Source organism: Notolepis coatsorum, assembly GCF_963971535.1.
Source record: "Notolepis coatsorum genome assembly, chromosome: 19".
Taxonomy (NCBI): Eukaryota; Metazoa; Chordata; class Actinopteri; order Aulopiformes; family Paralepididae; genus Notolepis; species Notolepis coatsorum.
In genome coordinates this window covers 5,091,788-5,109,252 of record NC_140183.1, presented here as the reverse complement: position 1 = coordinate 5,109,252, position 17,465 = coordinate 5,091,788, and the positions used below count along the sequence as shown (strand labels likewise).

General features: G+C 42.4%; 1 protein-coding gene and 1 pseudogene across 2 annotated transcripts in view; one reads left to right on the top strand and one right to left on the bottom strand.

Moving 5' to 3' along the window:
* Window positions 1-230: 230 nt before the first annotated feature.
* Window positions 231-3,291, top strand: LOC311245903 (tripartite motif-containing protein 16-like; annotated as a pseudogene). Its single transcript has 2 exons — window positions 231-1,681; window positions 3,027-3,291. The product of its transcript is annotated as a tripartite motif-containing protein 16-like (transcript).
* Window positions 3,292-12,032: 8,741 nt separating this feature from the next.
* tg (thyroglobulin) overlaps window positions 12,033-17,465 on the bottom strand; it is an 85,851-nt gene continuing 80,418 nt past the window's right edge. The window contains exons 47-49 of the mRNA XM_084336165.1: window positions 17,246-17,386; window positions 13,044-13,228; window positions 12,033-12,284 (exon numbers count right to left, since the gene is read on the bottom strand). Coding sequence (XP_084192291.1) covers window positions 12,226-12,284; window positions 13,044-13,228; window positions 17,246-17,386 — 385 coding nt within the window. The 3' untranslated portion in view covers window positions 12,033-12,225. The remainder of the gene's footprint in view (window positions 12,285-13,043; window positions 13,229-17,245; window positions 17,387-17,465) is intronic.

The window sequence follows — 17,465 nt, the reverse complement described above, 5'->3', positions numbered from 1 at the left end:
ACTCTAACCTTAACCAACTTCGAAAGAGTGCCTAAGCTTAACCGGTGTAGAAACAGGCGTCACACGATTGGGCGCACCAGAAACGTCAGTGGCCAATCAGAGAGCCAATCAATAACGCCACCCACACGATCAAAGTTCACTCTACAACCAGGAAGCACCTCCCACCCACGTGTTCAGAGTTCACTCTGAGAAAACAAAACTTAAGAGTGTCGTTGTCTTTGTAGAATAAAATGGCGCAGCAAGGAGTTGATCTGTACCAGGACCAGTTCTGCTGTTCTCTCTGTCTGGATGTACTGAAGGATCCGGTAACTATTCCCTGTGGACACAGCTACTGTATGGGCTGTATTACAGACTGCTGGGATCAAGATGATCAGAAGGGGATCTACACATGTCCCCAGTGCAGGGAGACTTTTACTCCGAGGCCTGTTCTGAAGAAAAACAACATGCTGGCTGAAGTGATAGAACAACTAATGAAGACAGGACTCCAAGCTGCTCCTCCTGATCTCTGTTATGCTGGACCTGAAGATGTGGCTTGTGATTTCTGCACTGGGAGAAAGCAGAAAGCCCTCAAGTCCTGCCTGGTATGTCTGGCTTCTTTCTGTGAAACTCACCTCCAGCCTCATTATACTGTAGCTCCGTTAAAGAAACACAAGCTGGTCAAAGCCTCCACACGGCTTCAGGAGAACACCTGCTCTCGTCATGACAGGATTCTGGATGTTTTCTGTCGTACTGATCAGCAGTGCATCTGTTATTTGTGTTCCATGGATGAACATAAAGGCCATGATACAGTCTCAGCTGCAGCAGAAAGGACAGAGAGACAGAAAGAGCTTGGCATGAGTCAGCAGAAATTCCACCAGAAAGTCCAGGAGAGAGAGAAGCGACTCAAAGAGGCCCAACAGGCTGTTGATTCTCTCAATCGCTCTGCTGATAAAGCAGTGGAGGACAGTGAGAGAATGTTCACTGAGCTGATACGCTCCTTGGAGACGAGGCGCTCTGAGCTGAAGAAGGTCATCAGAGCCCAACAGAGGACCACAGTGACTCAGGCTGAAGAACTGCAGAAGAGACTGGAGCAGGAGATAGCGGACCTGAGGAGGAGAGACACTGAGCTGTAGCAGCTCTCACACACAGAGGACCACATCCACTTTCTACAGAGTTACCCCCCCCTCTCCAGTCCCAGTGAGTCTACAGACTTACCCAGCATCGGTGTCCTTCCTCTCCTGTACTTTGCAGATGTGACTGAGGTTGTGTCTGAGCTGAGAGACAAACTACAGGACGTTCTGGAAGAGCAGTGGCCCAGAATCTCAACAACAGTGAATGCAGTTAATGTTTTACTGCCAGAGCCCAAGACCAGAGCTGACTTCTTACAATATTCCTCTCGGATCACACTGGACCCAAACACAACAAACGGAGAACTGTCTTTGTCTGAGGGGAACAGAAAAGCAACATATGTGTATGAAAATAAGTTATATCCTAAACACCCAGAAAGATTCAGTTATTTGCCTCAGGTTCTGGGTAGAGAAGGTCTGACTGGACGCTGTTACTGGGAGGTGGAGTGGAGTGAAGGGGTTCGTGTAGCAGCCTCCTACAAAGACATTAGTAGAACAGGCAACGGGGCGAGCAGTGGATTTGGATTAAATTCCAAATCCTGGGCTTTATTTTGCAGACCAGGGCCCTGTTTCATGTACGTGGTTCAACTAAGTCGATCAAGATGTCCATTATCCAGCTTCAGTTAACCCGATGTTCGAAGCCGGGATTTTCCTGTTTCACAAAGGTGGATTCAGTCTCGTTAACTCAAGCCAGACTTGCGAGTCAGGCTAAATGCGCGCGGCCGTTTTAGGTGAAAAGCCAGCACGTATCGATGGCAGAGATCCTGATTCTCAACGGCATTGATTGATTAATTGATTTAAGACTTTATTGACAGATTGCAATACGGCTCAATCGCCTCGCCGACAAGTTAAATGCGTTATCTATAGGCTAATTCTAAGTCCCTCATTACCTCAATCAATCAGATTATATTTCTTTAAACTTGCCTGCTGGATTGAATAATCAAATGAGATCTTGCTAGCGAAAATTATTAGTTAACTGTTATACAGAATTACGATACGGCTCTTACCCATTGATTGATGTATAGTCAATCTTTTACTTATCTTCTCTGTGGTGTAACGGGTTCTTCTTTTGACTTTCACACGGACGACCGGGGTTCAAGACCCTAGTCTTTTCCTTCTTTTTGCAATATAGGAATAATTCAATTTGGTGCACGTTGAGAGCTATATAAAGAATGACATCCTCAATGCATGTAGATTTATAATATTTTAACTTAAAACCAGGCTACTTTGGCGTATAATCATTAATATTATATTCAAAAAAATCATATTGGAAACACCGGGATTTGAACCCTGGTCACTGGATTGGCAGGCTTGAGCACTACCGCTGGGCCACTGGGCCAGATGGGATAAATTCATTGTTTATACATTAATGAACGAGAGACCCGTGTTTAGAATATCCTTTGTTTTGAATGAAGTTTATCTCTTTATCCTCATTCATTAATGTGACGTCAACGGCTCATTCAATTTCTCAAATCCGTCAAACAGCGCATCTCATCAGACATCTTAATCCCAGTTACAATTAAAATAACCACATCATGTGTACATCGCACGAGCGAGCGCCACCGTCGCCACGGTATATATAACGTGCATTATTTAGGACAAAGTGAATTTAATATCAGCATTTTGGGTCTATTTTACATTTCAAAAGCCCCCTCTGGAAGAATGGAGCACAAAAACGTAATTCAGAATGGTATAATGCAGATCGTAGACTGTGGGAATAGTTTCAGGAAACGGGCTGTCACTTCTTTGCGGGGGCGTGGCGATAGTTCAGGCTAACTTGAACTTGAACTCTGCTTTCGACCAGGCTCAAACTTTTGGATATGTTGTCATGGTGATTTGGAAAATCCAGGTACATGAAACCGGAAAGTCCGGCTAACCCAGTTATCCAGCTAAAGTTATCCGGCTAACTCAGTTATCCAGGTACAAGAAACAGGGCCCAGGTAATTACAGCTTCTTCCACAATAACAAGAGAATAACAGTACCGGGCCCCCGGTCCTCCAGAATAGGAGTGTACCTGGATCACAGGGCAGGTACTCTGTCCTTCTACAGCGTCTCTGACACCATGACCCTCCTGCACAGAGTCAACACCACATTCACTCAGCCTCTCTATCCTGGACTTGGGTTTTGTGTATACACTAACTCTGTACATCCCTCTGGGGAGGCTGAGTTTTGTGAGCTGAAGTAGAGATCAGTGACATTCACAGCTCCTCTACCCAGGGTTTTGGATTTAAATTGATCTTGAAGATGCCGAGTTGTGAAAGATGAGGTAATTAGGAGTTACATTCTCTCAGTCACTCTATCATTGTTCTGAGGGACACAGTTTCTAGCCTACCTGGGTAAAGTTTGTTTGATTGGATATTTGCATATTCACATGTTTGATTCCCATCTTCAATACCTCTGTTCCTTTTGTATGTGGGGAAGTCAAAATCTTTATTTTCATACTCTGGGTAGGTTGGACAACAATATGCAACCATTGTATTTGTATTTGATCACCTTTGGTTATTTTGGTCATTACTGTGGGATTTGGGTCTGTCTCTTCGCTTAGGAAGAATGACCATTCATTGAATCTTGTGCATTTTGTCTTTTGTTCTTTTATTCTTACTAAATAAACGTGGACATCTAAACCCAGAAGGACCCGTGTGGATATTTGATAGATCCTACTGTCGCTCTAGAAGCTCATACTGGCTGCATATCTTTTCTAGTGTCTATCTAGAAGCTCATTGGTTTGTAAATGTACTTGATTTTTTGTTTTGAATGTATGTTTTGTAATCTGTATATTGGCTTGGCGAATGATGTGTTGTTATGGTTGTATTAATTGTGATACTGCACACGATAACCATTAAATATAAGGATCTTGAATACAAGGTCTAGTGGTTTAAGCCATATAGTCAATACAATGACGAGAGATCTTTGGACGGGCCATTGTAACACTTGGCAACTCTCACTGATTTACAGTATAAACTGGTGGCAGATTGGACACAAGATGGCGCTATTCACCATACAATCACTAGACTCTAGCTTGCCTTCATTTGCAGGCACCTCTCTGATGTTGTCCCAGTGCACCTGGTGCTGTGCTGGTAAAGACACAATGACATGATGCAGATATGGTTTTTACATTGCAAAATTAGCTGGAACGCTGCCATCTGATTAAGTTAAAGGGGCACTTCACCAAAAAACAGTGGCAATTTATTTTACAAATAATCTCGCACACATCAAAAACAGTTTTGCAAATATTCATTTAGTTTGACAGCTATTGAGATTAAATGAGATTTAATGAGATTTGAATATGGCAACCAGTAATGTCATCGGGGACACTGAATCCTTTGTTGTGTTAATCACAGCTCAATTAAATGATAAGGTAGCAGTCCCTATAAGACAAGGTATTGCTTGCTATTTCATCTACATCGGGTGGGCAACTTTGTATATGGTGAGAGCCGCTAAATGTCCACACTCAATCTGGGGGGCCGCATTGTTTATCGGCAGTCCCGCCAGTAGTACCCCATCACTCAAATAGCCCATAATAGTCACAGATGTGATAAATAAGGCATATAAACAATTATAATTTGTTGTAACTTTGTTTTTATTCCATTTCAAACGCATTTAGTAATGCTTAATTTCAACTTTATGAATTTATAAATACAGCTGAATTTGAAAGTATTGCTGTGTAACCCATACAAAAATGACAAATTATAATTAAGGCTTCTATTAAAATAAATGTATGAACTTAAAGCCCACTGCTCAACAAACACAAAGCAGCATTCCTGCTGCATTTCACTACAACAGTAAATCAAAAGTGCAATAATAAATGATTTTGTTAAATGTATAAACTTGTATCCTGCTACTAAACAAAACATTCCTGAGTGCTTCATATCCATAACATGCATTTCAGTGTTATTAGTGTTATCTGAACACTACAAAAGTAAACAAGTAGCCAAGTGCAATACTCATCAGCATAATGAATTCCTTTTTGTGCAATTCTACATGCCTCCCATTGACCCTTTATCAAACTGTCATGACATTCACCCTCCCCCACAGTGGGTCAATATTGGTTCTGTCGTTAATGAGACACTTGTGGTCTCTCCTGTTGGCGGACAATAGAAGGAATATATACATATATACAATAAATTAGAATAAAAATAACTCATTTGAAATGGACCTCCCCCAACCACGACTCATACACACACCTTTTAGTAAAAACCTTCCAAAGTCCTTTAGTCCAGACCCTCTGGACTAAAGGACCCGCAATCCTACCTTGAGGGGAGGGAACAGATGGTGGAGGTAAACGGTACCCTATCCCCCCCCCTCACAGTGAGCTGTGGTGTTCCACAAGGAAGCATACTAGGACCGCTACTGTTCCTAATTTATGCAAATGACATGTCGTCAGCTTGTGACTGCAACTTGTTCCTGTTTGCGGACGACTCAGCCCTGCTGGTCTCTGACAAGAACAAGTTACAGGTTGAAAAAACCCTCAGCTCGGAACTAGGCAGAATCTGCATATGGCTCGCTGATAACAAACTATCATTACACATGGGCAAAACAGAGTCCATTCTCTTCGGTTCAAATAACAAACTCAGCAAGACCGACGGCTTCTCAGTTACAGTGGGTGACAATATTGTCACAAGGAAAGATGAAATTACCTACCTGGGTTCCATCCTAGAGGCTAATCTCTCCTGTGACAAAATGGCATCCAATGTAATAAAAAAAGTCAACCAACGAACTCGATTCTTGTACCGGATCTCCTCTCTGGTAAACAAGAACACCCTGAAGACTCTGGCAGGAGCACTCATTCAGGGGTACTACGACTATGCTTGCACCTCATGGTACCAAAGCACCTCAAAGGCGCTAAAAACAAAATTACAAACATCTCAAAACAAACTGGTCAGACTACTGCTTGACCTTACTCCTAGAACCCACCTCACCCCTGCCCACTTTGACAACCTAGGATGGCTTAGAGTAGACGACAAGAGTACAACAACTTGCAATGGGCCTGGTCTACAAGATACACTACACGACCAAGGTACCCATGTACATGTCAAAATACTTCCCAAAGGTCAGTGAATACCACGATCACAACACCAGAGGGAGCTCCACAAATCATGTTAAACCCAGATTCGGCTCAAATAAGGGACTAAACACGTTTCGCAATTATGCCACATCAATGTGGAACGCCCTACCCAAAGCTGTAAAGGAATGTGGATCACTACCCACTTTCAAAACCTCTCTCAAGGGACACCTACGGGAGACTGCAATTCAACACTGGCCCCTGTAAATATCCTAACCCAACCCCCTCCAATGTACAGTCATTTACCTAGTATGGTTTTGTCAATAGTTCAATGTACAATTGTGTTTGTTTGTACAGTGTCTCCTCCCCCCCCCCCTCAATGTACAGTGTTACTTGTTTATACAGTGTGCCCCCCGGCCCCCCCCAACCACCTCCAATGTAAATTACCCAGTATGGTTGTCAATATCCCAATGTACCCAACCCCCCCCCACCCAACCTCCTCCAATGTACAGTTTCTACGTCAAATGTATATACTCCCTTTTCTTGACTCCTTCTGTATCACAAACAGTACTGTATTTGCAAATCTGGTATGTCATAAATGTATAGATGTAGCAGTACTGACTATCTGTATGTCATGTATGTCATATATGTCTATATGAATTGAAAATGGGGGACCCTGATGGAAACAAGACAAACGTCTTTCTCAGGTCTGCATCCCCTTAACAATTGTATGTATTGAGCCGTACTGTATTGTACCCATTCTGCAATCTGTTAAATAAAGTTTTCATTCATTCATTCACTCTGAGGGCCCTCCCTGAGCTCAGGGCCCTAGGTAGTCAGTTCCACTATCCGCCCGCATCTACGTCCCTGAGTGGGAGAGCAGTTGAACAAGCCCAGATACTTTTCAAGCATCACCAGGTGGGACGGCGCGGCCTCACACCGGGTTACATCTTGTGTTGACAGTTTATACATAAGGATTTCCTTGATTTAGTTAAGATTAAGATTAAACTGGACTTTGAAGAAGAAGTATTTTTTCATTGTACACATTGCAACGTAGTCATGCAGCGACACACACATAGGAACACACATGCATTGTTATGGGTCGCAGATAAAAAACGGTTCTCCGCCCCCAATGGCAGCCGGGAACAGACATGGGCTCTTTCACCTAACCCTAACTTAAAACCAGATTCTCAAACATAAACCTAAAGACAGACAACACGCTCATCACAGACAAGCTGGATGTAGCCAATTAATTAAACATCTTCTTCACAAACATAGCCACAACACTGGTAAACAAACTACCCTCCCACTCAGGGCAGTATGGGGTAGAACACATAGTAGCATACTACAAAAACCTAGGGGTCCGCAAAGACGACTTCAAACTAGAAATGGTAACAACCGATGAGGTACTCAAAAAAATGTGCGCCCTCCAACCTAACGAGGCCACTGGCCATGACAACATCCCCTCCAAATTCCTCAGAGACTCAGCAGCCGCCATCACCCCAGTCATCACACACATAATAAACCTCTCCATAAAACAGGGACACGTCCCCAAGGACTTCAAAATTGCGAGAGTGACCCCTCTGCACAAAAAGGGCAGCAAATTAGACCCAGGCAACTACCGCCCTGTTTCTATTCTTACCTCCATCTCGAAAGTCATGGAGAAAATAGTCTACGAACAGGTCGAAAAGTACCTAGCGGAAAAAAAAATCTAATCTACGAATTCCAATCTGGCTTCAGAACGTCCCACTCCACTGACACATGCCTTCTCTATTTGAACGACCACATCAAACAAGAGGTGGACGCGGGCAAATACTGCGGCATGGTCATGCTGGACCTACCAAAGGCCTTCGACACTGTCAATCACTCCATTCTGATTGACAAGCTAAAAGCAATTGGTTTTGATAGTTTATCAGTGAGCTGGATGCAATCCTACCTGGAGGGGAGAGAACAGATGGTGGAGGTAAATGGTACTCTACCCCCCCCTTCCCCCTCACAGTGAGCTGTGGTGTTCCACAAGGAAGCATACTAGGACCGCTACTGTTCCTAATTTATGCAAATGACATGTCATCAGCCTGTGACTGCAACTTGTTCCTGTTTGCGGACGACTCAGCCCTGCTGGTCTCTGACAAGAACAAGTTGCAGGTTGAAAAAACCCTCAGCTTGGAACTAGGCAAAATCTGCATATGGCTCGCTGATAACAAACTATCATTACACATGGTCAAAACAGAGTCCATTCTCTTCGGTTCAAATAACAAACTCAGCAAGACCGACGGCTTCTCAGTTACAGTGGGTGACAATATTGTCACAAGGAAAGATGAAATTACCTACCTGGGTTCCATCCTAGAGGCAAATCTTTCCTGTGACAAAATGGCATCCAATGTAATAAAAAAAGTCAACCAACGAACTAGATTCTTGTACCGGATCTCCTCTCATGGTAAACAAGAATACCCTGAAGACTCTAGCAGGAGCACTCATTCAAGGGTACTACGACTATGCTTGCACCTCATGGTACCAAAGCACCTCAAAGGCGCTAAAAACAAGATTACAAACATCACAAAACAAACTGGTCAGACTACTACTTGACCTTACCCTTAGAACCCACCTCACCCCTGCCCACTTTGACAACCTAGGATGGCTTAGAGTAGACGACAGAGTACAGCAACTTGCAATGGGCCTGGTCTACAAGATACACTATACGACTAAGGTACCCATGTACATGTCAAAATACTTCCCAAAGGTCAGTGAATACCACGACCACAACACCAGAGGAAGCTCAACAAATCATGTTAAACCCAGATTTGGCTCAAACAAGGTACTAAACACGTTTCGCAATTATGCCACATCAATGTGGAACGCCCTACCCAAAGCTGTAAAGGAATGTGAATCCCTACCCACATTCAAAACCGCTCTCAAAGAGCACCTACGGGAGACTGCAATTCTAAACTGGCCACCGTAAATGTCCAAACCCCCCACCCCCTCCTAATAGACAGTCTCCTCCCCACCGCATGTATATATTCTCTCCCCGCCGTATGTATATTTCTCTCCCACCCACCCCCTCCAAATGTACAGTCTCCTCCCCCACCCACCCACCCCTCCAAATGTACAGTCTCCTCCCCCACCCACCCACCCCCTCCAAATGTACAGTCTCCTCCCCACCGTATGTATATTTCTCTCCCACCCACCCACTCCCTCCTAATGTACAGTCCCCTCCCCATCATATGTATATACTCTGTCAGGATCTATAACAGTACTGTATATTTGAATACCGTTTGTCACAAATGTATCAGTACTAAATACCTGTATGTCCCTATGCCATAAATGTCATGTATGTTGTGTATGTCATAAATGTCAATATGAATTGAAAATCTGGGACCCTGATGTAAACAAGACAAACGTCTTTCTCTGGTCTGCATCCCCTTAACAATTGTGTGTATTGAGCCGTACTGTATTGTACCCATTCTGCAATCTGTTCAATAAAGTTTTCATTCATTCATTCATCCAACCCAAGGGCGGCCGGAAGCAGACATTGGCTCTTTCTCCTAACCCTAACCCAAGGGCAGCCGGGAGCAGACATGGGCTCTTTCTCTGCCAAGCTATAGTCACTTTCCCGCACCTACTCCCGAACTCCGCATGCGCATATTTATAAACATAGATCTCTGGACAAGAAAGTGCCGATTGACTTGGGATTGGTCGCTCCGTGTTCAGGAGACTCATGCGTATAAAAGTATATTGGATCGTGTCTCCAGCAGCCCCACAGTCGTAGCTACAACCACTTAATGTCAAGGCTCTCATCCACATTCATCATTTTCTCCCCTGCTCTCTCCTCCATGAGCTCAATGTAACACGGGGAGGTGTAGTGGTCACGTCATTGTTGTTTCCGGCCGGTCCACCTCGCTTGAAATAGCAATGGATTTCCAATGGTGAGTTGTGAGTTGTGTACATTGTGAGTACTCCTGTTCTCCTCCTCACTCCACCACCCTCATTATCGTTAACTATACAGCTGGTTGTCATTAGAGACAGCTGATCTACGGTCTGGAGGCAGAGTGCATCTGGGTATTTAAACCCGCCCCAGACGTAGAGAAGTTGTCAGATCGTAAACTTTCGTACCACGTTGTCACATTACTATGTTCTTGTTATCTACTCTGTTGATGAAGTTGTTCACCTGGAGCTCTTGTTCATCGACATTGTCCTAATCTATGTTCTCATCCTCTCTCCTAGCCTGTACGGTGAAGACCAGGGCCCTCATTTATCAACAATGCTTAGAAAGTGTTCTATTTTCGTTCTTAAGCACAGAATTTAGAATGTGTGTACGTACAGAAAAATCGGGATTTATCACACGTGCGTACACAGGTTCTATGCACACTCCGTGTTGATAAATACCATTTGTTCTACGCTCCGCGCTCGTGCACGATTTTAAGTATTTGCATATAGAACCGCCCGTAATTAACCATATACAGTAATGAAATGTGGAAAAGTGGACTAAGCCGAGCGAAGCGTGTTATGGGAGAAATACGCGACAGGCTGACAGACATGTACACGTACGGTGATGTCGGATATGATATCTATTAACTTCCTAAAGACCATTGCTGCCTGGGTAGCGCAAACACTAATAAAGACCGTTAACCACTGTTTGCCATTGGTGTCATTAATAACCAGGCTGGAATATGACTGCCTTTTCTTCGTTTCGTTTGATCAATACCCAGGGATTAAAGTTCTCCGTCAATTTGATTCCAAATCGCGACGGATTTTCCGTAAATGTTCTACCTGCATATGATTTGTAGAGGCATACAATCTATTTTGATGTCGGTATTAGGTAGCCTATATAAACAATAATACGAGAGCATATACAAGAACAATGAATCTCACTGCCATGTAGCCTACTCCATGTGTAGCCTGCCTATATGTGATCAATACAAACTTGAACTTGAATTCCATCATGTCTGTGTGCGGGAGCTCACATGAAAACATGCAGCATTGCCTTCCTCCCGGCATGCAGCAACGACATGTATCAGGCAAATGCTGAGTTGGAATCCCTTTCTATTCACATAACTGCATTTGTGATGGAGCTTTGACAGCTACATGGGTGGTACAGTAACAGTCTATTGCTCGATCCATCTCCAATATCACGATGGACCGTGCCGGTGGCTAAAGACCCGAGGGTGGAGAGGACTTGAATGTGCACAGGGATGGCATTTGTGCGTTTGTTTCGACGCTCCAATTTCGGTCTCAAATTGCGGTACAAATGAAAGAGGTGTCTCGGGTATAGCGGACTCTAGTTAATATTATGTTCTCTCGGCAATTAGACTGCCCCTCTTTCATTCATTCATTCCTATCTGCTATCTCTGAAAACAGTTCCCCGCGGAGCACAGTCAGTGCACCCCATAGTATTCCGATAACCCTATATATAAACTATGCTGCATTCATTCGGAAAGAAAGACCTATTCCATATGCTATATTTATAGGGGTTGACAATAATTACACTACTGTCGCTATTTTACAATGAACTATAATGAATTACGGGTCATACAGAACACGCCAGTGTTGAAACTAATGCACGTACGCTTATTTCCGCGTTGCAATATTCATATTATACCGCTGGGCGCCAGGTACGCATGCCCTGAGCTGTGCGTAAATATACGCACAAAGTCAAGCACACGTTCAAATTGACAAGTCACACACTTTGCTTAGAAATGATCGTACATATCTGTGCGTACGCACCATTGATAAATGAGGGCCCCGGAGATGCTGGCCTGCTGGTTAAGACCTGGGAGACACTGACCTACAGGTGAAGACCTAGAGACACAGGCCTGGCTTACTAGATCCATTTAGTTTATAGTGATTCTATCAACTTTTACATGTAGTTTAAGTTTAATCACAATTTGTCGTTCTGTGAATAACATATGACAGACAGACAATGGGTTTAAAATGCTTTTTTATTGTGTCCAGAATGACAGAGGAGTGAGCTGCTATAAGGTTAGACTACACTGAAATCCAGGTCCTGTAGAACTACAAATGTGCAGTGTCCTGACAACTGACAACTGACCGGAAGTACATTATTATGACATCAACACAATGAGATTGTTTGTTGTAGACATTGTGGCAGGAGGCTGGGGTTTAGCTGTAGGCATCCTTCTCAGTCTGTGGTTTGTTGGTGGAAGGGCTCTGGAAGGGCTCTGAAAACACAACAACAGACGATAAAGCCACCAGTAGAAAATACAGTTAATGTTGCAGCGACCAGCCAATAATCTAATAGCCAATAATCAGAAGGTTGATTTTGTCTCCTCCTGGCCAAGTGTCGAAATGTTCTTAAGCAGGATACGTAACCCCTAATTGCGCCTAAGAATAGAGTACAATGTTGTAGCCATAGTGTAACTAAGCTGTGTGTCCAGTGAATAGAATAGAATAGAATGATGTATCTATAGTAGGGCTGACCCTGATTAAATATTTAATTATAATAAAAATTATTATAATAATTTGGATCATTCTTTCCAAAAATTAAAGAGGCCTAGAAGCGTGGCTAACACGAATGGCGCGCATACCAGCGAGGCTAACTGCCTAAGAAAACAGGCACAGAGGCACTGAAAGAGGATTTCACCCATCTAATGAACACACTAGACTAGACAAATATCAATATGTATCGATCAGTGGACCAATTGCATGCTTTCGCAGAGGACAAGGAGCCTTCAGTCGACTACTTCAGATATTACACACCCCCCACAGCCCAAATGGAATACATTTTTAAAATGTTCTTTAAGATATTTATCATTTTCTTTGCATTTAGGGGGGTAGTCCACTACCAGTCGACTATCGGCACATTTCAGCCAAAGTCGACTATCCAAATCCTTAGTCGGGGACAGGTTAATCTATAGTTTAGCTAAGCTGTGTGTCCAGTGAGTTTTAGACTAGAATGTTGTAGCCATGGTTTCGCTAACCTGTGTGTCCAGTTAGTTTGGGGATGAACTGGTTCCAGAAAGAACACTCTGGCTGCCGGAGCCCCTGGCGCTGGAGAAGCTTAGGCTCCAGCTCCTTGTAGCTTGGTAGGATGGGCAGTGGCTGTACAGGTGTCCAGACTGGAAGTGTGACTTCAGGGACCAAGCCTCTGGGTTGATTAGGATCCCTGGGGGAGGCAACACAACACACAATATTATACACAACATATTTCACAAGAATTGTGTGACTCTGTTTCAGACCTAAGACTTGGTATTAAGTGGCCCAATAGACCTGGGAAGTGAGGTTCCACCTATGCTTTTCCCCCATTGAAGATCAAAACTATTGGTGTAGGTTCAGAATCTTTGACGGAGGTATAGTTTATTTCATTATTATACTGTTGCAACCAATAAAGGTAAACGTTTTAACCTCTTAACAGGCGGGCAGAAAAGTGTAAATCTTTTTATTGAACTTGAGGACTGCATACTTTTTTTGCAAAGCTTATCTTTATATCTTATACTTATAGCACATGCATATATGCCTGGTCTCTTTTGAAAGATAACATTCTGAAGTCACTAATGCAGAAAAGGACATTCACTTTTAGTGCTAATGAAATAGAGTAACAGGTCTGAACTTGAGTTGAACTTGAACTTGTGTTCTGTAGTGGTTGCAAAAAAATAAATTAAAATGGTATAAGCTGGAAAACACTGCGGATCCATAGCCTGAAGTCTTATGTAGTACAGGTCCAAATTTGATACAAATCTGTTTAGAAATGGCTTTTTGAGAGAGATCCGGGTAAACCGTGTTCCAAAAAAAAGCTCCAGTAATTACATTTCCTCGTCCACGGCCATTCATTTGGAAAAAAAACCCACTTCTGGTTTTCACTCATCAACTTTCACCTAGATCGCTTATTCGCACCTCCCACATGGGGTATCATTGGAAAGCTACACTCATTGGCTACAACGCTGACCAACATTTTTCGCAATCGCCGGATGATTGGCAGTTCTAGAGCTTTGGGAGTCCGGAGTGGTCATTTGACATGCATGTGTAAAAGGACACTCACCTGACATATTGTCATGTAACTCGAGAACCGATTAACGTATTTGGTCGAGTGAGGTGGCATTGGAACGGCAATAAATAGACCTTTAATTCTGTCATTTATGTCTGCGGCGACAAATGCAGCCCGAGGCGCTAGATGCTTGCAAAGTGCTGTGACTTTGCACGTTCCGCGCGCGTTGTAACATTGTTACATGCAACGGCCCACATGTGGGCCCTCTTGAGGATGATTTGCCCACCGGCGCGACAATATATATATAACGAATTAAAGCCCTATTTGTTTAGCAGACTTTTTATTTTTTTCTAATACCACTCCCGTCTCCCGATGCTCTAGCTGCGTCAATCATTTGGCGATCTCAAAAAGTATTGGACAGGGTTATAACCAATGACTGTGGCTTTCCAATGATACCCCACGTGGGGATAAGCAAATCAGGGATCTAGGTGAAAAGTCATGAGCAAAAACAGGAAGTCTATGAGAAAATGTAAACCTGCAGACTTTTCTTTTCTCAGATTCTACCAAAATCAAGTTTCAAGTTTCTTTAATAGTTGTCATACAGAAGTACAGAATACTTTCATACAAAATGCTTCTTACTGTTACGCTCCAGAGACTGTGCTAGACAAGATAGTATCAAATAACATAGTATAGCATGTAATTTAGAAGAAGAAAATGAGGTCACAGTGTTCGGTATAGACATATGTACAATGTTCTGAGTTACCATATAATATACAATACTATGCAGTGTACTAATGTACAGTACTATATAGTGCAAAGCAGAAATGGGATGAGGTACAATTTAGGTACAATTTACAGTAAGGTGTACGAGTTGTAGTGCAATCCTTCATCAATAAATATAAAGTGTGGGGAGTGGGTGCTACAGTGTGTTTGTTTAAAGTGGGTGTGTGCTATAAGGTGTGTGGAGTGGGTGCTACAGTGTGTCTGTTTAATCACTCATTTCTGAACAGATTCTCATGGAATTTGGACATGTACTACACAAGACTTCAGGCTATTCCAGGCTTCTTTTAGCCATACCAATTGTCTTGGAAATATACTTTTGGATATTGCAACTACTACAGAAAAACGTGAGTACACAAGTTCAAGTTCAGACCTATGTTACTCTATTTCATTAGCACTAAAAGTGCATTTTCTTAGATTTTATTGTATCAGAAACTTCAGAATGTTATATTTCAAAGGAGACCAGGCTCATGCATGTGCTATAAGTATAAAGCATAGCATTTTGGTTTGCAAAAAAAGTATGCAGTCCTCAAAAATAAAAACTAAAATGGCCACTTTTGGGGGCGCCTGTTAACTCTGTCTGCGCCAAACCCGATTATAGTCGGGTTTCGTCACCAGCGGTTGAGCGCCGCTCACACAGGTTATTCGGATGAACTTACTACATATTTGGAATCTAAATGGGTACAATCTCACCTGAAAAAATATTAAAACTGTATAATAACGGTCTTAGGTCATACTTTAAAACAGCGTTCTGACCAACTATGAAAAAAAGAATGCCAGCTAGTTGTTAATGTGTATGAACATGTGTATGTAATGTTTATTATTTACTAATAAAAATGTACTAATAAAAACAGAAACATTTATATTGTAGTGTGTCTTGCTTGATACATTTTTTTTATCAAATTAATTAAAGACTTTAAGAATGAATGAAAATGAATCACATTTTAAACGCATGTCAATATTTGATGCTAAAAGCAAAATGTTTCAATTAAAATGGATTTTGGTATACATTATACATAAGTTTATGTACGCCGTCGCTGTCTGTTCGGGAGACTCGGGTGCATAAAAACCTGATTATGATCATGTCTCTACCACAACCTCGCTGTATGAACAACAGGAGATTCGGCATTGCACTGCGCCGTGCTGATCCATTCAACAGGTAGTGCGGAAGTGATTTGCAACTGATCTCAAAATTAGATTTGATTCAAATGTATTGTTATTATACAGCACAAGAACAATACACCAGGGGTTCCCAAACTTTTCAGGCCGCGACCCCCAAATAACGGTGTCAGAGAGCCGCGACCCCCACTATTATAGGAGGTAAAAAAAATGTATTAAAAAAAGATATATATATTATATTATATATACCAGGGCCGGACTGGGGAAATCATTCAGGCCAGGAAATAGTGCAAAATAAAGCCCCAGTCAGGCCACTTTTTAAGCAGGGGGTCTGGGGTCCCCCACCAGGATTTCTTTTGTTACAAAGACTTCATTTCCTGCATTCTGGTGCAGGACTTTTTTTATTTGTACCCTTTAAATGCCAGTGTTTGTGATGGCATCACAAATTATTGTTAAAAAACAGGCTAGCATATGTATAATTACCAACAACACTGATTTTGATGGATCTTCTGTTTTTTTGTAATGTCAGATTGAAAAAAATACAATCTTTTATTCAACTTCAGCCCTGATCATAACACCACATATTCATTTTATAATTCTAACCCTTTAAATGCCAGTGTGTGTGATGGCATATATTTGCAATATATCAAATGCAAAGTAGATTTTTCTGGGGGGGATTATTACAGGCTAGCATGTGTCAATGATTAGCAACAACAGTTTTTTGTAAGGGTCCCGCCTCCACCAATCACATGCGGCTCCCTTTGTGTGTGTGTGAGAGCAAGAGAGAGAGAGAGATAGTTCTCCAACTTGTGTGAGTTGCAGTGATCTCCTGGTTGTTCCCCACCTAGGTTATCTAACTATTGCGCTGCTGCAACTAGAAACACTGGCCTGGCCTGCTTCTAAGTTCAGTGGCCTGACTGCATACATATTTTTATTTTATTTATTTTTTTATCATCTGGCGACCCCCCGCGGCGGCTCGCAACCCCCACTTTGGGAACCCCTGCAATACACCATCCAACCAGAGTGGATAAATAAATGATCCATAAATAAATGTCCATATTGACAGATGATCTAATATAATATATTTTGTGCAGCTACTTAAATCCACAACTCTGAATTGGAGCCTTAATAACTTGGGTAGTTGAACAGTAAGTTCATACATTTGTAAACTAGTAATTTAGCTATTTTGCATAGAGGTCGCTATTTGATGCCATTACAGATTCTACCTTTAAGTTAGATAATAGTCAATCAGTGAGTGAATGAGCAGAATAGTTAGTTAGTTGGTTAGTTAGTTAGTACCCAGTCTTGATGAAGTTGGAAGTGTAGGTCATCATGGCCAAAGAGAGGCGTTGTTCCGTGGAGGTGAAGCGTGGAGAGCTGATTGGATCATGAGGAATTCCAAATGCTAACTGAACATCGAGCGGCACCAACACATCGGCCCTGGAGACAAACACAGTAAATATAGTAGAATAAATGCAAATAATAATAAACAGATAATATAACGAACATCACCAATATC